Source organism: Balaenoptera ricei, chromosome 1 (assembly GCF_028023285.1).
Source record: "Balaenoptera ricei isolate mBalRic1 chromosome 1, mBalRic1.hap2, whole genome shotgun sequence".
NCBI lineage: Eukaryota > Metazoa > Chordata > Mammalia > Artiodactyla > Balaenopteridae > Balaenoptera > Balaenoptera ricei.
The window spans coordinates 168,532,162-168,553,817 of record NC_082639.1 but is presented as its reverse complement, the minus strand read 5'-3'; the positions used below and the strand labels follow the sequence as shown (position 1 = coordinate 168,553,817).

At 36.9% G+C, this 21,656-nt stretch overlaps 1 protein-coding gene across 13 annotated transcripts in view; it reads right to left on the bottom strand.

Moving 5' to 3' along the window:
- Positions 1 to 21,656, bottom strand: part of LOC132375919 (serine/threonine-protein kinase MRCK alpha) — a 319,426-nt gene that overhangs the window by 63,939 nt on the left and 233,831 nt on the right. For all 13 annotated transcript variants that reach the window (XM_059941356.1, XM_059941262.1, XM_059941244.1 and 10 more), the window contains 3 exons: positions 14,596 to 14,720; positions 1,404 to 1,509; positions 827 to 975 (listed from right to left, as the gene is read on the bottom strand). In XM_059941356.1, the coding sequence (XP_059797339.1) occupies positions 827 to 975; positions 1,404 to 1,509; positions 14,596 to 14,720 (380 nt within the window). The remainder of the gene's footprint in view (positions 1 to 826; positions 976 to 1,403; positions 1,510 to 14,595; positions 14,721 to 21,656) is intronic.

Here is a 21,656-nt window from a genome sequence, read left to right as displayed (position 1 = left end):
GCAAGAATTTATAATTCAACTGGGGTGCTTCATACCATTAAAAACCGCATTTATGGGACTGTATTTCTTTTCATGACTGAATGCCTTTGCAACATTTAGTATTCTGAGCACCAAATGGATTTTTCTATTTATATTTTGATTTGTAACATGAACTTTCTACTGTCCCTCTGTATCACCTTATTCCTCTATAACTTATTCTTGAACCAATCTAATTACGAGTTTCCTTTTATCATTTATTTATTCTGAGTATGATTTATTCTACTGTTGTGGTAAGAATGGAGGGAATGTATCCATTAGCTAACTGTCCTGGACCTGTGGGCGATACACTTTTTTTAATACATAACATGAAAGAAAGGATAATTTAAGTATATTCTACCTTTATGAAATTTACCATCACTCGAAACTTCATGTGTAAAAAAATCTATGGTAGAGGCCAGAATTTTCAGATGACTATATTTTGTTCTGACTCTATGCTGCAATTTTAGACTAATGTGCTATTCTTGAACAAAAGATTATTTTGGATTTAACAGAATAAAATTTGAGAGTGAATTTTACAAATAAGGGGATAAGTAAATAACAGAATATTAATTAGTACTATTAATTCCACTTTAAGGACAAGTCAGATAGAAACAAAGCTGCATTAAAATTGCATCACTGCACACAAGGCCTAAAATCATCAATTCATTTTCAAATAGTCATAGTTTTTTTCTGGTCATCACTTAAAAAAAAAAAGGGGTAGGTAGGAAACTAAACGTGTAACTTCTCTCCAGATACTTTTGGACCAAATTAGAAATCACTCTAGTGGGACTATATTATTCAGTCTTACCGTTCTGTTATGATGTTAGACGCTTTAACTTTATTCAGCTCTTCTTGGATGGCCTGCTTAGCTCTTATTTCTGCATCCAGAGCTGACTGCAACTCCAGTCTAGCTGACATATCCAGTTTTGCAAAACGACGCATTTTCCAGGGCATATCCTATGAAATAATATGACTGAGGTTTTAGCTCCATTCGATTTTATTTTTAACATTTAAATTTAGTAATATAAGTGAATTTGGAAACTACTTAAAAGAACTACCTTTCCCTAATTAAAGAATTAAAGAGAACTATTACTTGTGAAAACATACTATTTTTCATTAAATTCAGAAATAACTGTAGACTCACATTATAAATGCATTTATTTTTTATGGTTATTACCATTAATGGCTAGCCACACAAATTATAGTTAAGCAGCTATGTATTATAATTTCCTAAACTGGAAAAACATTGAATGATTTCTCATGAAAATCTTTACAGTAGGCAAAGCCTAGACAAACTGATGTAAGCACTCAGATTTATTACAGTGTTTTCTGAGCCTTCCCACCGACTAATATAATAAGCCTGCTTGCTAAATGGCAGAGCTTACTGTTGCTCGGGTACCCAAGCTGGAGTTTCTTAAAGCTTCCAATTCTTCAGTCATTTTAGAAGCTAAGGCCTGAAGATATCCTCGTGCATCCTTTTCATCACTGACCCTAGAATATATGCAAATAAAGACAGAGATCAAGTACCAAAGTAAAATAGAAAACTTCAGTGAGATATATATTATTTTAAAGCATCATAAAGAAATAAGTGAAAAGTGACAGAAATTTGAAGATGTTCTTAATATCTTCTTTTAAAGGTCTACCACAGTACTACTATCTGTCAAAAAGTGGGAAATGGTTTACTGAACTGTTCAGTTATTTACAGATAAAGGTGGCCACGTTTAGGAAGGTCCAAATTATACATATCTGATAAATCAGTAAAACTCACCCTTGAGCCACGGAATTAATACTCTTTTAATCTAACATTAAACATACACACACACACACACACATACACTCACATGACTTCTAAAGAATAAGATTTCTTATTAATTAGATTCCATTTTTTATCTAATGAAAACACAATACACCCTTCTTAAAACTGAAGTACACTAAATTTAGAAAGTTTAAAGTATAATATTCTGTAAAAAAAAAAAATTCTGTGTTGTAATAAAGCTCTTTTGTTTTCTAAAGTGGTCAATGATATAAAAAGAGAAAAGATTAAAGTCTACTGAAACTCAGTTTCTACACCCCCCCGCCCCCGCCCTGCCCCGGCAGCGCCCCAAGGCACGTGGGATCTTAGTTCCCGGACCAGGGATCAAACCAGGGCCCCCAGCAGTGTAAGCAGTGGAAGCGTGGAGTCCTAAACACTGGACAGCCAGGAATTCCCGAAACTCAGTTTCTATTTACTATTTTAAGGCTATCTTGCTGATGTAATTATATGATTTTAGAGAGAAATGTTTTCAAATTCTATTCAATAAAATTCAGGTCATTGAATAGCCATGAGGAAAGTATATTTCAGGTAAATCAATATGTATCTGTGATGCATACAGCAGACAAGTTTAAATCTTGAGGCTTGATTCAGCATCTGTTACAATTTAAACTCCTGAGGAGTTAAATTCATTTGTCTACCTACATATCACTCCATATCTACATCTTAAAGAGGCCCTTTAAAAGGGGTTTGATCCCTTCTTCTCTCAGATGGGAAAGTGCTTTGGAGGACAATCAAAAGAATAAAGGAGCAAATAAAATCACTGTTAAGAAGTTGCCCACTCTAGTGATAGTAACATATTTGTAGGCTCTACATACATGTATATATGTTCATAGCCTTTTAAAGTGGCTTAAGAAAATATTAAGAAAGTTTGTGTACTTGGATGCTGTTTCCTTCTAAAATTCTTTAACTTTCGACACCACAAGTGACCACAATCTTTTAATTTAATCACCTAATCTATAACAAAAAGAATAAATATAGATGGGGGAAGATTGTTTTTCCTCCAAAGACATTTTTTATTTTCCTCTAAAGACACTCACAGAGTAGCAATTAAGAAAACTATACTACCATTTAACCAGGCTAATAGGCCTCAGCCAGTGCTGGTTTAGTATCTATCATAGCTCAGAGATCTTGGCTTATGCACATTTCCAGGAACCTATGAAATCCAGTGTGTTTTATTCACTTTGGAAATCAAATAACTTCATGTAAATTGCTATAATGTTGTTTGAAATATTATATAAAAAACAATACCTTCTAACTTTGCTGTTTATTTACATCTTGAATACATTCATATTCCCTTACCACAGTGGTCTTCCACTAATTCTCAACTTTTGATTAAACCTATGTCTATTTTTCCTGGCTACAAAAAATTACTGATGGGAAGGGTGATGAAAAAAGAAAAAAAAAAGACTCGGTCAACTACACGCTAATGCCATTTAAGTTCCACTAGGCCCTAGGTCTTGCACAACAATTCCTTTTCATAATCATTGTCTACTTCCAACCTAAATCTTAAAAACATTGCACTTTCCCCAGCCCCAACACCATCTCTTGCCGCTTCCTTCTAGGCCATCTGGTTAAGCTTACACTACTCATTCTCTTAACTTTTTTTCTTTTAAACAGTTTTAGGAGGAGCTTCAAGATGGCGGAAGAGTAAGACGTGGAGATCACCTTCCTCCCCACAGATACATCAGAAATACATCTACATGTGAAACAACTCCTACAGAACACCTACCGAACGCTAGCAGAAGACCTCAGACCTCCCAAAAGGCAAGAAACTCCCCACGTACCTGGGTAGGGCAAAAGAAAAAAGAAAACACAGAGACAAAAGAATAGGGACGGGACCTGCACCAGTGGGAGGGAGCTGTGAAGGAGGAAAGGTTTCCACACACTAGGCAGCCCCTTCGCGGGCTGAGACTGCGGGGGGCGGAGGGGGGAAGCTTCGGAGCCGCGGAGGAGAGCACGGCCACAGGGGTGCGGAGGGCAAAGCAGAGAAATTCCCGCACAGAGGATCGGCGCCGAGCAGCACTCACCAGCCCGAGGCTTGTCTGCTCACCCGCTGGGACGTGCGGTGGCTGGGAGCTGAGGCTCGGGCTCCGGAGGTCAGATCCCAGGGAGGGGACTGGGGTTGGCTGCGTGAACACAGCCTGAAGGGGCTAGTGCGCCATGGCTAGCTGGGAGGGAGTCCGGGAAAAGGTCGGGAGCTGCCGAACAGGCAAGAGACTTTTTCTTGCCTCTTTGTTTCCTGGTGTGTGAGGAGAGGGGATTAAGAGCACCGCTTAAAGGAGCTCCAGAGACGGGAGCGAGCCACGGCTGTCAGCGCGGACCCCAGAGACGGGCATGAGACGCTAAGGCTGCTGCTGCCGCCACCAAAAAGCCTGTGTGCAAGCACAGGGCACTGTCCACACCGCCCCTCCCGGGAGCCTGTGCAGCCCGCCACTGCCAGGGTCCCGTGATCCAGGGACAACTTCCCTGGGAGAACGCACGGCACGCCTCAGGCTGGTGCAACGCCATGCCAGCCTCTGCCGCCGCAGGCTCGCCGCACATCCGTACCCCTCCCTCCCCGCGGCCTGAGTGAGCCAGAGCCACCGAATCAGCTGCTCCTTTAACCCCGTCCTGTCTGAGCAAAGAACAGACGCCCTCAGGTGACCTACACGCAGATGTGGGTCCAATCCAAAGCTGAACCCCAGGAGCTGTGTGAACAAAGAAGAGAAAGGGAAATCTCTCCCAGCAGCCTCAGGAGCAGCGGATTATATCTCCACAATCAACTTGATGTACCCTGCATCTTTGGAATACCTGCATAGACAATGAATCATCCCAAATTGAAGAGGTGGACTTCGGGAGCAACGATATATATATATTTTTTCCCTTTTTCTCTTTTTGTGAATGTGTATGTGTATGCTTCTGTGTGTGATTTTGTCTGTATAGCTTTGCTTTTACCATTTGTCCTAGGGTTCTGTCTTTTTTTTTTTTTTAGCATAGGGTTTAGCACTTGTTATCATTGGTGGATTTGTTTTTTGGTTTGGTTGCTCTCTTCTTTCTTTCTTTTTTTTACTACCTTAAAAAATTTTTTTTAATAATTATTTTTATTTTTTACTTTAATAACTTTATTTTATTTTATTTTATCTTCTTTCTTTCTTTCTTTTTTTTCTCCCTTTTACTCTGAGCCATGTGGAAGACAGGCTCTTGGTGCTCCAGCCAGGCGTCAGGGCTGTGCCTTTGAGGTGGGAGAGCCAAGTTCAGGACACTGGTCCACAAGAGACCTCCCTGCTCCACGTAATATCAAACGGCGAAAATCTCCCAGAGATCTCCATCTCAACGCCAAGACCCAGCTCCACTCAACGACCAGCAAGCTACAGTGCTGGACACCCTATGACAAACAACTAGCAAGACAGGAACACAACCCCATCCATTAGCAGAGAGGCTGCCTAAAATCATAATAAGGCCACAGACACCCCAAAACACACCACCAGATGTGGACCTGCCCACCAGAAAGACAAGATCCAGCCTCATCCACCAGAACACAAGCACTAGTCCCCTCCATCAGGAAGCCTACACAACCCACAGAACCAACCTTAGCCACTGGGGACAGACACCAAAAACAAGGGGAACTACGAACCTGCAGCCTGCGAAAAGGAGACCCCAAACACAGTAAGTTAAGCAAAATGAGAAGACAGAGAAACACACCGCAGATGAAGGAGCAAGGCAAAAACCCACCAGACCTAACAAATGAAGAGGAAATAGGCAGTCTACCTGTAAAAGAATTCAGAATAATGATAGTAAAGATGATCCAAAATCTTGGAAATAGAATGGAGAAAATACAAGAAACGGTTAACAAGGACTTAGAAGAACTAAAGAACAAAAAAACAGTGATGAACAACACAATAAATGAAATTAAAAATTCTCTAGAAGGGATCAATAGCAGAATAACTGAGGCAGAAGAACGGTAAGTGACCTGGAAGATAAAATAGTGGAAATAACTACTGCAGAGCAGAATAAAGAAAAAAGAATGAAAAGAATTGAGGACAGTCTCAGAGACCTCTGGGACAACATTAAATGCACCAACATTCGAATTACAGGGGTCCCAGAAGAAGAAGAGAAAAAAAAGGGACTGAGAAAATATTTGAAGAGATTATAGTTGAAAACGTCCCTAATCTGGGAAAGGAAATAGTTAATCAAGTCGAGGAAGCACAGAGAGTCCCATACAAGATAAATGCAAGGAGAAACACACCAAGACACATATTAATCAAACTATCAAAAATTAAATACACAGAAAAAATATTAAAAGCAGCAAGGGAAAAACAACAAATAACACACAAGGAAATCCCCATAAGGTTAACAGCTGATCTTTCAGCAGAAACTCTGCAAGCCAGAAGGGAGTGGCAGGACATATTTAAAGTGATGAAGGAGAAAAACCTACAACCAAGATTACTCTACACAGCAAGGATCTCATTCAGATTTGACAGAGAAATTAAAAGCTTTACAGACAAGCAAAAGCTAAGAGAATTCAGCACCACCAAACCAGCTTTCCAGCAAACGCTAAAGGAACTTCTCTAGGCAGGAAACAGAAGAGAAGGAAAAGACCTACAATAACAAACCCAAAACAATTAAGAAAATGGTAATAGGAACATACATATCGATAATTACCTTAAATGTAAATGGATTAAATGCTCCAACCGAAAGACACAGACTGGCTAAATGGATACAAAAACAAGACCCATATATATGCTGTCTACAACAGACCCACTTCAGACCTAGGGACACATACAGACTGAAAGTGAAGGGATGGAAAAAGATATTCCATGCAAATGGAAATCAAAAGAAAGCTGGAGTAGCAATTCTCATATCAGACAAAATAGACTTTAAAATGAAGACTATTCCAACATAGCAGCACCTCAATACATAATGCAAATACTAACAGCCATAAAAGGGGAAATCAACAGTAACACAATCATAGTAGGGGACTTTAACACCCCACTTTCACCCATGGACAGATCATCCAAAATGAAAATAAATAAGGAAACACAAGCTTTAAATGATACACTAAACAAGATGGACTTAATTGATATTTATAGGACATTCCATCCAAAACCAACAAGTGCTCATGGAACATTCTCCAGGATAGATCATATCTTGGGTCAGAAACCAAGCCTTGGTAAATTTAAGAAAATTGAAATCATATCAAGTATCTTTTCCAACCACAATGCTATGAGACTAGATATCAATTACAGGAAAAAATCTGTAAAAAATACAAACACATGGAGGCTAAACAATACACTACTTAATAACCAAGAGATCACTGAAGAAATCAAAGAAGAAATCAAAAAATACCTAAAAGCAAATGACAATGAAAACACGATGACACAAAACCTATGGGATGCAGCAAAAGCAGTTCTAAGAGGGAAGTTTATAGAAATACAATCCTATCTTAAGAAACAAGAAACACCTCAAACAAACATCCTAACCTTACACCTAAAGCATTAGAGAAAGAAGAACAAAAAAACCCCCAAAGTTAGCAGAAGGAAAGAAATCATAAATATCAGATCTGAAATAAATGAAAAAGAAATGAAGGAAATGATAGCAAAGATCAGTAAACTACAAGCTGGTTCTTCGAGAAGATAAACAAAATTGATAAACCATTAGCCAGACTCATCAAGAAAAAAAGGGAGATGACTCAAATGAATAGAATTCAAAATGAAAAAGGAGAAGTAACAACTGACACTGCAGAAATACAAAGGATCATGAGAGATTACTACAAGTGACTATATGTCAATAAAATGGAGAACCTGGAAGAAATGGACATATTCTTAGAAATGCACAACCTTCGGAGACTGAACCAGGAAGAAATATAAAATATAAACAGACTAATCACAAGCACTGAAATTGAAACTGTGATTAAAAACCTTCCAACGAACAAAAGCCCAGGACCAGATGGCTTCACAGGCGAATTCTATCAAACATTTAGAGAAGAGCTAACACCGATCCTTCTCAAACTCTTCCAAAATATAGCAGAGGGAGGAACACTCCCAAACTCATTCTATGAGGCCACCATCACCCTGATACCAAAACCAGACAAAGATGTCACAAAGAAAGAAAACTACAGGCCAATATCACTGATGAACATAGATGCAAAAATCCTCAACAAAATACTAGCAAACAGAATCCAACAGCACATTAAAAGGATCATACACCATGATCAAGTGGGGTTTATCCCAGGAATGCAAGGATTCTTCAATATACGCAAATCAATCAATGTGCTACACCATATTAACAAACTGAACGAGAAAAACAATATGATCATCTCAATAGATGCAGAGAAAGCTTTCGGCAAAATTCAACAAACATTTACGATAAAAACCCTCCAGAAAGTAGGCATAGAGGGAACTTTCCTCAACATAATAAAGGCCATATATGACAAACCCACAGCCAACATCATCCTCAATGGTGAAAAACTGAAACCATTTCCTCTAAGATCAGGAACAAGACAAGGTTGCCCACTCTCACCATTATTATTCAACAGAATTTTGCAAGTTTTAGCCACAGCAATCAGAGAAGAAAAAGAAATAAAAGGAATCCAAATCGGAAAAGAAGTAAAGCTGTCACTGTTTGCAGATGACATGATAGTATACATTGAGAATCCTAAAGATGCTACCAGAAAACTACTAGAGCTAATCAATGAATTTGGTAAAGTAGCAGGATACAAAATTAATGCACAGAAATCTGTTGCATTCCTATACACTAATGATGAAAAATCTGAAAGAGAAATTAAGGAAACACTCCCATGTACGATTGCAACAAAAAGAAGAAAATACCTAGGAATAAACTTACCTAAGGAGACAAAAGACCTGTATGCAGAAAATTATAGGACACTGATGAAAGAAATTAAAGATGATACAAATAGATGGAGAGATATACCATGTTGTTGGGTTGGAAGAATCAACATTATGAAAATGACTATACTACCCAAAGCAATCTACAGATTCAATGCAATCCCTATCACACTACCACTGGCATTTTTCACAGAACTAGAACAAAAAATTTCACAATTTGTATGGAAACACAAAAGACCCCAAATAGCCAAAGCAATCTTGAGAAAGAAAAACGGAGCTGGAGGAATCAGGCTCCCTGACTCCAGACTATACTACAAAGCTACAGTAATCAAGACAGTTTGGTACTGGCACAAAAAGAGAAATATAGATCAATGGAACAGGATAGAAAGCCCAGAGATAAACCCACACACATATGGTCACCTTATCTTTGATAAAGGAGGCAAGAGTATACAATGGAGAAAAGACAGCCTCTTCAGTAAGTGGTGCTGGGAAAACTGGACAGCTACATGTAATAGAATGAAATTAGAACACTCCCTAACACCATACATAAAAATACACTCAAAATGGATTAGAGACCTAAATGTAAGGCCAGACAGTATCAAACTCTTAGAGGAAAACATAGGCAGAACACTCTATGCTATAAATCACAGCAAGATCCTTTTGGACCCAGCTCCTAGAGAAATGGAAATAAAAACAAAAATAAACAAATGGGACCTAATGAAACTTAAAAGCTTTTGCACAGCAAAGGAAACCATAAACAAGACCAAAAGACAACCCTCAGAATGGGAGAAAATATTTGCAAATGAAGCCACTGACAAAGGATTAATCTCCAAAATTTACAAGCAGCTCATGCAGCTCAATATCAAAAAAACCACCCAATCCAAAAATGGGCAGAAGACTTAAATAGACATTTCTCCAAAGAAGATATACAGATTGCCAAAAAACACATGAAAGAATGCTCAACATCATTAATCATTAGAGAAATGCAAATCAAAACTACAATGCGATATCATCTCACACCGGTCAGAATGGCCATCATCAAAAAATCTACAAACAATAAATGCTGGAGAGGGTGCGGAGAAAAGGGAACTCTCTTGCACTGTTGGTGGGAAGGTAAATCGATACAGCCACTATGGAGAACAGTATGGAGGTTCCTTATAAAACTAAAAATAGAACTAGCATACGACCCAGCAATCCCACTACTGGGCATATACCTTGAGAAAACCATAATTCAAAAAGAGCCATGTACCAAAATGTTCATCGCAGCCCTATTTACAATAGCCAGGACATGGAAGCAACCTAAGTGTCCATCAACAGATGAATGGATAAAGAAGATGTGGTACATATATACAATGGAATATTACTCAGCCATAAAAAGAAACGAAATTGAGTTATTTGTAGTGAGGTGGATGGACCTAGAGTTTGTCATATGGAGTGAAGTAAGTCAGACAGAGAAAAACAAATACTGTATGCTAACACATATATATGGAATCTAAAAAAAAAAAAAATGGTCATGAAGAACCTAGGGGCAAGATGGGAATAAAGACACAGACCTACTAGAGAATGGAGTTGAGGATACGGGGAGGGCGAAGGGTAGGCTGGGACAAAGTGAGAGAGTGGCATGGACATACCACTACCAAATGTTAAATAGATAGCTAGTGGGAAGCAGCCGCATAGCACAGGGAGATCAGCTCGGTGCTTTGTGTCCACCTAGAGGGGTGGGATAGGGAGGGTGGGAGGGAGGGAGACGCAAGAGGGAAGAGATATGGGGACATATGTAAATGTATAACTGATTCACTTTGTTATAAAGCAGAAACTAACACACCATTGTAAAGCAATTATACTCCAATAAAGACGTTTAAAAAAAAAAAAACCGGTTTTAGAGGCAAGTCTCTCATCTTTTCTTTGGCTAAGTCAAAATAATCAAGAAATATTTACTAAATACTGATTATTATGTAGGCATATTAGGAAGATTGATGAAGACATATAAGACATGGTCCTTAAAAAGTGTAGGAGTCAGCACAGACTTAGCGAACTTATGCTTACCACGGGAGAAGGGTCGGGGGAGGGATAGATTGGGAGTTTGGGACACTGCTATAATTAAAATAGATAACCAACAAGGACCTACTGTATAGCACAGGGAACTCTGCTAAATATTCTGTAATAACCTAAATGGGAAAAGAATTTGAAAAAGAATAGATACATATATATGTATAACTGAATCACTTTGCTGTACACTTGAGACTAACACAACATTGTTAATCAACTATACTCCAACATAAAATGAAAACTAAAAAAAAAGTTTGGGAGTCAGGACACATGCAGTAGAGTGATTAAGAACTTGATTCTTGGGCTTCCCTGGTGGCGCAGTGGTTGAGAATCTGCCTGCCAATGCAGGGGACATGGGTTCGAGCCCTGATCTGGGAAGATCCCACATGCCATGGAGCGACTAGGCCCGTGAGCCACAATTGCTGAGCCTGCGCGTCTGGAGCCTGTGCTCCGCAACAAGAGAGGCCGCGACAGTGAGAGGCCTGCGCACCGCGATGAAGAGTGGCCCCCGCTTGCCGCAACTAGAGAAAGCCCTCGCACAGAAACGAAGACCCAACACAGCCATAAATAAATAAATAAATAAATAAATTAATTAATTAATTAATTAAAAAAAAAAAAAAGAACTTGATTCTTCAGTCATATAGAACTAGGTTCAAATCCTAGCTCACTGTTTAGCAGTTGTGTGTCTTTGGATAAGTCATTTACCCCCTCTAACTCTCTGTTATCTCAGTTATAAGATGGGAATAATAATAATACCTACCTCATAGGACTGTTGTGATAACTAAATGAGAAAACATGTGAATTTTCAGCCTAATGCCTACAACATACTATTTTTTAATCACTGTAAACTATTACTACACAGGAATGAAAATTAATGAATGAGGAGTGTTTCAAATAATGTGAATGAATTTAAACAAAGGAAAATAAAAGTTTCACTATTGAAACCCTTTCCTGATTATTAAAACATTTTCCTCATTGTCTTACACAGCTGTTTCCTCTGTCTTCTACTATTATCACCCTCATCATTATCCTTCTTTCTATTATAAAACCCAACAACTTCAATGGCCTTATTTACTAGAGATTAAATTCCCAAATTTATATTTCTAATCCTAACCTTTAAGTCATCTTTTCTAAAGCATATTGGAAATCTCCACTCAGATATCTCAGAATGATCTCAGACTCACCAACAAACAAAAGAACAACTAAAACTGATTATATCATCCTCCCCAAAGCTGGTTCCTTCTCCTGACTTTTCTTACTTCAATGATATCACCATTTTCTTCATCTCTCCAACACAGAGTTTCAGAAATACTAATTCCTCCTCATCTCTTGCCCTTCATTTATAATTAATTAAGTCCTATAGATCCTTCTTCCATAATGTCTTCTCCATTTGTTCAGCTTCCCCCAAATTTCCTTCTATTTCATGCTGAACACCACTATGAAGAGTTACCTTCCTAATGCATCACCTCAGTCAATTCCATAACCCTTTGCACAAAAGCCTTCTCCTTCTTCTTATAAATAAATGAAGTTCTGATTCTTACCCAGTATTCATGTTAATTGTGCTGCAATAACTTTATTGGTCTTATTTCCTACTATTCTTTTATAGGAATAGTAGCACTCTTTATTGAACTCAGTGTTTTCAGAAAATGCATTCTAGTTCCACTGATGACCCCCAACTTTCTCTAGCACCCAGTCTGAAGTAATTCTCCTCTATACTCATATAGAAAAATCAGTATTTGTACAGTACATAAGACAATTTACATTTAAGTCTTGTTACTTATATCCAGCTCTGATCACATTAGTTTTTAAACTTTTAAATGTTACACTATAAGCTAGTACTTGAAGGCAAAGTACTCTATTTTACAGAGTTTTCTATCTCCTATTATACCAGAAGAATGCATTATATGTGAGGAGATACATCTAAAAAATGAATCTTATGGACCAGCCTATTACTTCAACCTCTTTTTGTAGTACCATGTCAAAGAGAAAGAGTGAAGTCTTCTGATGAGTCAATGGTGAGAAGAAAGGTCCCTGTTCCAATACAGTGTGAGCAACAAGGTCTCCTTGACCTAAAAGGTTTTCTTTCACATGAAAGAGGTATTTCATAGGAAAAGGCAGAGGGAGCAGAGTAACAGGGCCATTAGAAATGCATTCAAATGAAGTCTTATACACAGCAGTGTTTGTTTTATTTTAAAACTGTTAATTTGGCCAATGGAAACATTTAAAACACTGCATAGCACAAGCTTCCAAAACCTTGTTTTGGCATTACTTCATTTTTTAATATACCAGATTAAAAAACCAGGAATAGCCTGAGACTTCTGACCTTTATAAGCTTGCACAGAATATCTCAGAGATATAACTTTCAAATAGGTGAGAACTCTGAGAACAGTGAGTATATCTTTTACTTTTAGCCTATTAGGTATTTAATAATTCATTATCTAATATATTAGTCCATTTCTAAATAATAGCTTTAATGCAAAGTGAATTCATTGTATTCCTGATTTCTTCTGCATATTTCACTTGAATGTGAAATGTGTAAAAAGAGTGCTTTGTAGTATCACACAAAAATTTTCATCTTCATCCTTTCTACTAAGCCTTTCCAGATAGTCCATATTTAAAGCTTCTTTACTAGAACCACTTCCCATTCCATCTGAACCCATCATGCAATCACTTGAAAAGATCAGTGGTCTAGGATCTCAGGCTTTGGCCAAATCAGTTTTGTCTTCTTTAAAGTCATTTTCTCTAACATCTTATTACAAATTTGATTACATAATAATGGAGTTACAAATGAAAACTCATAATGTTTGATATTATAAGCACGGCTAAAGATTAAAATGATTTTGCTTTGGAAATGTAGAGTTTATGACAAGGATCTCAATTAAATATTAATGAACCATTAACTGTACTATTTGGAACACAACCCTATTTCCACAATTTGGGCATTTTCCTTCAGATATGCACTCAACAGTCACATTCATAAGCTAAAGCTGAGTTAACATAAGAGCTCTATAGTTAAGTCAATATCAAAATACTTGAGTCATTTGGGTAAGATTACTTAAAAAGGCAGTGTTTATTCACTTATGATTTCATTTAAGAAGGAGGGTATTAAGCTGGTCTAAGTAGGAAAAAATGCTTAGAGAACAAAAATAAGAGCATGATAAACTAACATTCTCACCAAATTATTGGTCTATAGATATCTGAAGAAACCAGTAGTTGTTTATATAAATAAAACCTCAATAACGTGCTAAAAAAGAGTCAGAAAGTTAAAAAAGTAAATATAAAAAGTTAGGCTATTTGCATTAGAAAATAAAGTCCCTGTTGGATTCTACTTTCTTCAAGTATTATAAAAATATACAAATTTTTACAAATACCAGAACAATCATTTGAGTTAATTAATATGAAAGTTACTAAGGCAGTTATCCCAAATTAAATCCTAGGGGCTTAAAGAACAGTTGATAAAACTAAACTGTAACCATTTAATGTTTTCAAAATGCCGTGTGTAAATTAGTCTGTTATAATTACAAAAAAGGTGAAAGCACATCTTCAGCTTGTAAAATATTCTCCAGGCTTTCTGTTTCTTAAAGTCATCACAAATACAGCAATTTTGATCTTAGAAAGGAACATCCATAGCTAGTGAATGAGTTTCTTCAGTTCTTTAAGGACCAACTATCTTAGGAGACAATAACATTTTCTTTTCTTAGAAAGAAATATCAGCTTCTAATGAAACTGTGTAAAAGCTGATATGGAATATTTGATGGAGTTAGAGAAAAGAGGAAAATAACAGACAACATAGAAGCACAGACCAGTAATAAATATTCCTCCTGGAATTCATACCAACTTGACTATATGGCCAAAAACTACCCACAAAAACAGATTTAAGAGAGTACTCACCACTGAATTATTTCTGTGATTTGAGCTTCCCAGTGTGCAACTGACTCCTTCTTGTCTGCTAGATCTTTTACCTCTTCTTCTAACTGCTGATTGCATGTACTTAAGTTCTCATACAAAGTGGTAAGCTGAAAGGCAGTTTTAAGGTACTTAAAGACGTGTGACTTTTAGGAACAGGAATTCAAGGTGCTCAGATGCCTCTTGTTAAATCTGATAACTCAAAAATGCTTGTCTTTCTGACTTCCTATTATTATGCACCCTCTGGTCACTGAATTTGGAAACATCAAGTACTCTGAATTCTCCTTCTGCCTTTGCTTTTCCCATACTCCCCATGTTGAATTGGTTCCATCTGTGAACATTCTCCATTTGCCTGAAGAACTCCCCAGTTCTGTTGGTAACAACATCTCTCATTTTTTTGTCTGAAAATATCTCTATGTCATCCTCTTTTTAAAAAAACTTATAATTTCAAGCATATACAAAAATGAACAGAAGAGTATAAGTGAATTCCCATGAGCCCATCATCACTAACTTCAACAATTATCACCTCAATGTCAATCTTATTTCATTTGTACTCCTGTCTTCTTACCCTTTCCTCCGGTATTATTCTGCAGCAAATACCAGACATCATATAATTTTATCCATATATATTTCTGTGTATATCTCTAGAAAATAAGGCTCTCTTTTTACATATAACCACAATATCATTATCATATTTAAACAAATGTAACAAGTTTCCTTACTTTATCACATAGCTAGTAATTGTTCAAATTTCCAGTTGTCTCAAAACATCAAAAGACTTAACAGTCTGTTAAATTGAATCATACCAACAAATAAACGTTAACTTAATGGTTGCTCTATCTGTTAAGTCTTTTTTACTTATAGGCTCCAGATTACTCCATTTGGGCTGCTGTAGTGGAATATCACAGTCTGAGTGGCTTAAACAAGAAACATTTATTTCTGACAGTTCTGGATGCTGGGAAGTCCAAGATCAAGGCGCCAGCAGATTCAGTGTCTGGCAAGGGCCCACTTCCTGGTTTCTAGATGGTCGTGGGAGGAGGGAGCTCTGTGGGGTCTCTTTTATAAGAGCACTAATCCTATTCATGAAGGCTCTACCTTCATGACCTAATCATCTCCCAAAGCCTATACCTCCAAATAGTACTAGGTGTCAACATCTGAACTTTGGAGGGACACAAACATCTAGTACATAGCAGTTCCCCTCCTACACTTTAATTTTTCTTGTAATTTATTTGTTGAAGAAAGTATGTTGTTTGTCCTGCAGAGTTCTCTACAGTCTGAATTTTTGCCTTCATTTTTGAAAGACACTTTTTGCTGTATATAATTTTTTAGATTGGCAGTTATTTTCCTTCAGCACTTTAAAAGATGTCATTCCTTTTTATTCTGGGTTCCATTTTTTCTGTTGGAAAGACAGCTTTAAGTTTAGCTTTTGCTCCTTTGAATACAATGTGTCTTTCTTCTCTGGCTGCTTCTAGGATTTTCTTTTGTTGTTGGTTTTTAGCAATTTTTCTATAATGTGCCTAAGGGATTGAATTTCTATTTATCACCTTTAGGGTTTGTGGCACATCTTGAATTTGTGGCTAAATATTTCTCATAGGTTTTGGAAAATTATGGGCCATTAACTCTGCAAATATTGCTTCTACCACAGTCTTTCTCCTCTTCTTCTGGGAAAGCAAACATTTGTATGTCAGATCTTTTCATCATGTCCCCTATGTCTCACAGCCTCTTTTTATGTACTTCTGTCCTTTTTTCTTAATATATCTTTTAACATGTATTATTTATTTATTTATTTAATTTATTTTTGGTTGTGTCTGGTCTTGGTCGCGGTACGCGGGATCTCTGTTGTGGTGCACAGGCTCTCTAGTTGTGGCGTGAGGGTTTTGTCTTCTCTAGTTGTGGCACACAGGCTCCAGGGCACATGGGCTGTGTAGTTGTGGTGCGTGGGTTCCAGAGCACATGGGCTCTGTAGTTTGCGGCACATGGGCTCTAGTTGAGGTATGCAAGCTCAGTAGTTGTGGCATGCAGGCGTAGTTGCCCCACGGCACATGGGATCTTAGTTCCCTGACCAGGGATCGAACCAGCATCCCCTGCATTGTAAGGCAGATTCTCTACCACTGGACCACCAGGGAAGTCCCTGTTTTTCTGTCCTTTTAGATCTATATCCAGACTTTAGTATGGAAAGTTTTTTATTTACCCCTTCCTTTCTTTGGTTCTTTCCAATCTACTGTTAAAATTTTCTGTTGGATTTTTCATTTATTTTATTTTTCACTTCTAAAGATTTCTTTGACTGTTTTGTATAGATTCCAGTTGTCTGCTGAAATTCTTCATCATGTTTATTTTCTTGAATATATCATACAGTTATTTTAAAGTTCAATTAAGAAAATTCCAACACTCAGAATTGTGTGGGTCTGTTTATACTGACTGCCTGGTTTTCTTCTCATTTATTAGTTTCTTACTTTGTTTTTGCTGTTATACTTTTATGTCTTGGTTTTCTTTGGTTGTGTCTCTTGGTATGCACTGTAATTTCTTACTGCATGCCACATATAGCGTATGAAAATTTTAGAGATAATTTGAGGCTCTATATAATATCTTCCTCCAGAGACTGTTTACTTTTACTTCTGGTAGGCAATTAGATCAGGGATTCAATTACTTAGAGGCTGGGTTTCAGTCACTGAGAAGGCTCATCTCTCTCTGGTTCACCCTTATTTCTAAAATGTAGCCTTTTCGATGAGTTCAGTTGAAAGCTTGAATTGATTACCAAGGATCCTGCACCTTGTGGGCATTGATATTCAGTTTTTCTCTCTAAACTTGTGATACTGTGGAATATTGCGCTCAACTTCCTGGATTCTCTGCTACAGCTTTCATATCAGCAAATGCCTCAAGAGGAAAACTGGCACTGAATGCTGGGCTCATCTCTCTGTACTACTCCTTTCTAAAGGATTTGGGTCAGTAAAGTCTCGGCTGCCTTCTTATCCCTCCAGTGCCTTCCTGCAGATGAATACTTCCAGGCAGTATTGCTACAGTATTAAAAACATTTTTTTTAAGTCCAGCTTTATAGCTCCTCTTGGTGAGGTGGTAGGTATGATGTAACCTAATCTGTCACAGAAGCAAAAATTCTTGTTTATTTAGTTTTTAAAAGTTCATGATAAAATATTTGCATATAATTTTTATTTCATGGCTACATTTTTCTGATAAATGGTCTCAATCTGCTATTAGTTATTACTATTCCTTTCTTCCTTTCTGATATATTTGTAGAGATATTGTGTTAGTTTTCTTTTTGATTACTCAGCTTGAAGGAGATGAATTTTTCCTACAAGAATTATTTATAGGTTTGTGAAGATGAGGGGCCATGTGATGGTTAAATTTATGAGTCAACTTGATGGGGTCACAGGGTGCCTAGACATTTGGTCAAACATTCTGGTTGTGTCTTTGAAGGTGTCTCTGGGTGAGATTAACATTTGAATTGATTGACTAAATAAAGCAGATTACCTTCCTAATGTGGATGGTTCCCATTCAATCAGTTGAACGCCTGAATAGAAAAAAAGGCTGACCTTAGTAAGAGGGAACGCCTCCTGCCTGACTTGCTTTCAAGCTGGGACATTGGATTCTGTCCTTGGTCTCTTACTGAAACTGTGGCTCTTCCTGGGTCTGACATAAGAAACTAGAGCTATGATTTACATCAGAGAATGTTTTGCCTATGTTCTCTTCTAGGAGATTTATGGTATCATGTCTTAATATTTAAGTCTTCAAGCCATTCTGAGTTTATTTTTGTGTATGGTGTGAGGGAGTGTTTTAACTTCATTGTTTGATATGCAGCTGTCCAGCTCTCCCAACACTACTTGCTGAAGAGACTGTCTTTTCTCCATTGTATATTCTTGCCTCCCTTGTCGAAGATTAATTGACCATAGGTGTGTGTCGGTTTATCTCTGGGCTCTCTATTCTGTTCCACTGATCCATAGGTCTGTTTTTGTCAGCCAATACCAAGCTGTTTTGATTACTGTACTTTGTAGTATTGTCTGAAGTCTGAGAGGATTATGTCTCCAGCTTTGTTCTTTTTCCTCAGGATTGCTTTGGCAATTCTGTTTTTTGTTTTTTTGTTGTGGTTCCATATAAATTTTAGGAATATTTGTTCTAGTTCTGTAAAAAATGACATGGGTAATTTGACAGAGATCACATTAAATCTGTAGACTATTTTGGGTAGTATGGCCATTTTAACAATATTAATTCTTCCAATCTAAGAGCATGGGATATCTTTCCATTTCTTTGAATCATTTTCAATTTCCTTTATCAATGTTTTATAGTTCTTGGCATATAAGTCTCTCACCTCCTTGGTCAGGTTTATTCCTAAGTGTGTTTGTTTGATTTTTTATTGATGCGATTTTAAAAGGGATTGTCTTTTCGCTTTCCCTTTCTGAGATTTCATTGTTAGTGTAAAGAAATGTAACTGATTTCTGTATGTTAATCTTGTATCCTGCTACCTTGCTGAATTCGTTTACCAGTTCTAGTAGTTTCTGTGTGGAGTCTTTAGGGTTTCTTATATATGGTATCATGTCATCTGCATACAATGACAACTTTACCTCTTCCCTTCCAATTTGGATACCTTTTCTTTCTTTTTCTTGTCTGACTGCTGTGGCTAGGATTTCTAATACTATGTTGAACAGAAGTGGTAAGAGTGGGCATCCTTGTCTTGTTCCAGATTTTAGCAGAAAGGCTTTCAGCTTTTCACCTTTGAGTATTATGTTGGCTATGGGTTTGCCATAAATAGCTTTTATATGCTGAGATATGTTCCCGCTATACCCACTTTGGAAAGAGTTTTTATCATGAATGGATGTTGAGTTTTATCAAATGCTTTTTCTGCATCTATTGAGATGATCATGTAGTTTTTGTCTTTTCTTATGTTGATGTGGTTTATCACACAGACTGATTTGCATATGTTGAACCATCCATGTAACCCTGGGATGAATCCAGCTTGCTCATGGTGTATGATCCTTTTTATGGTTGTTGGATTCGGTTTCCTAATATTTTGTTGAGGATTTTTGCATCTATATTTATCAAAGATATTGGCCTGTAATTTTCTCTGCCAATAAATTGGACAAACTAGAAGAAATGTACAAGTTTTGCCAACTCCCTAATCTAAGTTCATCTGGAATTCTCCTAATGACCCAGGGTTTTTCTGGTGTGTGTTTTTAACCTGTACTTCCATGGGAGATAGGCAGTTTTTGCAAAAGTCACAATGCAAAGTTTCATTTCTTCCCCTCTGCCGAAAGACAAATGACTTTATGCATTCCCCATTTAATCCTATCCTCAACCTCATGGTCTTCTGAGAAAGAAAAAGGGTCAGAGAACCTGTCACTACCAATGCACATCGCTATCTGCCTATTGAGAACAAGGAATTTACATTTTGTACTCCAGGGTGTGCTATTTACCTCTAAAAATGTATTTTACCAGCTATTTTCTTTTTATAGGTTTATTAAGGTATAATTTACATACTATAAAATTCACTCATTATAACACTTATGGTTTGATGATTTTTAGTAAATTTAAACATTTGTGCAATAATCACCACTATCTGGTTTGGGAATACTTCCAATACCTGAGAAATTTCCCTCAAGCTGGTTTGCAGTCAATCCTGGCTTCCACCATGAGTTCTAGGCATCACTGATCTATTTTCTGTGTCTATAGTTTTGCCTTTTCTAGAAACGTAATATCAGTGAAATCATACAATATATAGTTTTTTGTATCAGGCTTTTTTCACTTATCGTATTATTGAGGTTCAACCACAGTGTTGCACATATCAGGAACTAACTCCTTTTTATAGCAGGGTAGTATTCTATTACATGGATATTAGTACACTTTATTTATCTGTTCACTACTTGATGAACATTTGTATTATTTCCAGTTATTTGCTATTATGAATAATGATGCTATGAACATTCATATACAAGTTTCTAAAGGGACTATGTTTTTAATTCTTCTGAATTCCCAAGTTATAGGGTAAGTGTATGCTTAACTTTATGAGAAATTTCAAAACTGTTTTCTGAAGTAGTTATACCATCTTCCACTTCTACAAGCAGTGTAGGAGTTTCAGTTCCTCCATATCCTTGCCAACAGCTGGTATGGTTACTGATTGATTAATTAACTCTTGAGCCTGTACAACAGTATGTTACCATGGTTTAACTTGCATTGTTCCTAATGACTAATGATAGTGAACATCTTTTCACGTGCTTATTTGTTATTCATATATCTTCTTTCATGAAATGTCTTTTCAATTTTTCCCCCGTTTTTTTCCATTGGGTTGTTTGTATTATTTCTTATTACTGAGCTTTAAGAGTTCTTTAGACATTGCAAATGTAAGTCTTTTATCAGATAAATTACTTGAAAATCTTTTCATCTATATATGTCTTTTCATTTTCTTAATGTTGTCTTTAAATTTTGACGAGGTCCAATTTATAATTATTTTTCTATCAAGGGTTGTGCTCTGTGTCATATCTACAAAATCTTTGACTAACCCCAAATCACAAAGATTTTCTCCTATGCTTACCTCTTATATTTCAGTTTATGATCCACTTTGAATTAATTGTATATGCTATGAGGTAAGGATCTAAGTTAATTTTTTACACATAGATATCCAATGATTCCAGCACCATTTGTTGAAAAGATTGTCTTTTTCCCACTGAATTGCCTTGGCACTTTTGCTGAAAATCAATCAACCATAAATATGATGTCTTATTTTTGGACTCTCTACTCTTTTCCATTATGCCAATGTTACCATCTTTTGATTACTAAAGATTTACAGTAAGTTTCAAAATTCTGTAGTGTAAATCCTCCAACTTTTGTACACCTTGCCTCCCCACCCCCGCCAAATATTTTTGCTACTGTAGATCGTCTGTATTCCCATATAAATTTAAGGATAGGCTTGCCAATTCTAACAAAAAAGCCTACCAAAATTTTGATAGTGATTTCCCCAAATCCATAGATAGATCTATTAGGAGAGAACTGCAGTCCTAACAATATGCAGTATATCTCTCCATTTGTTTAGATATTCCTTA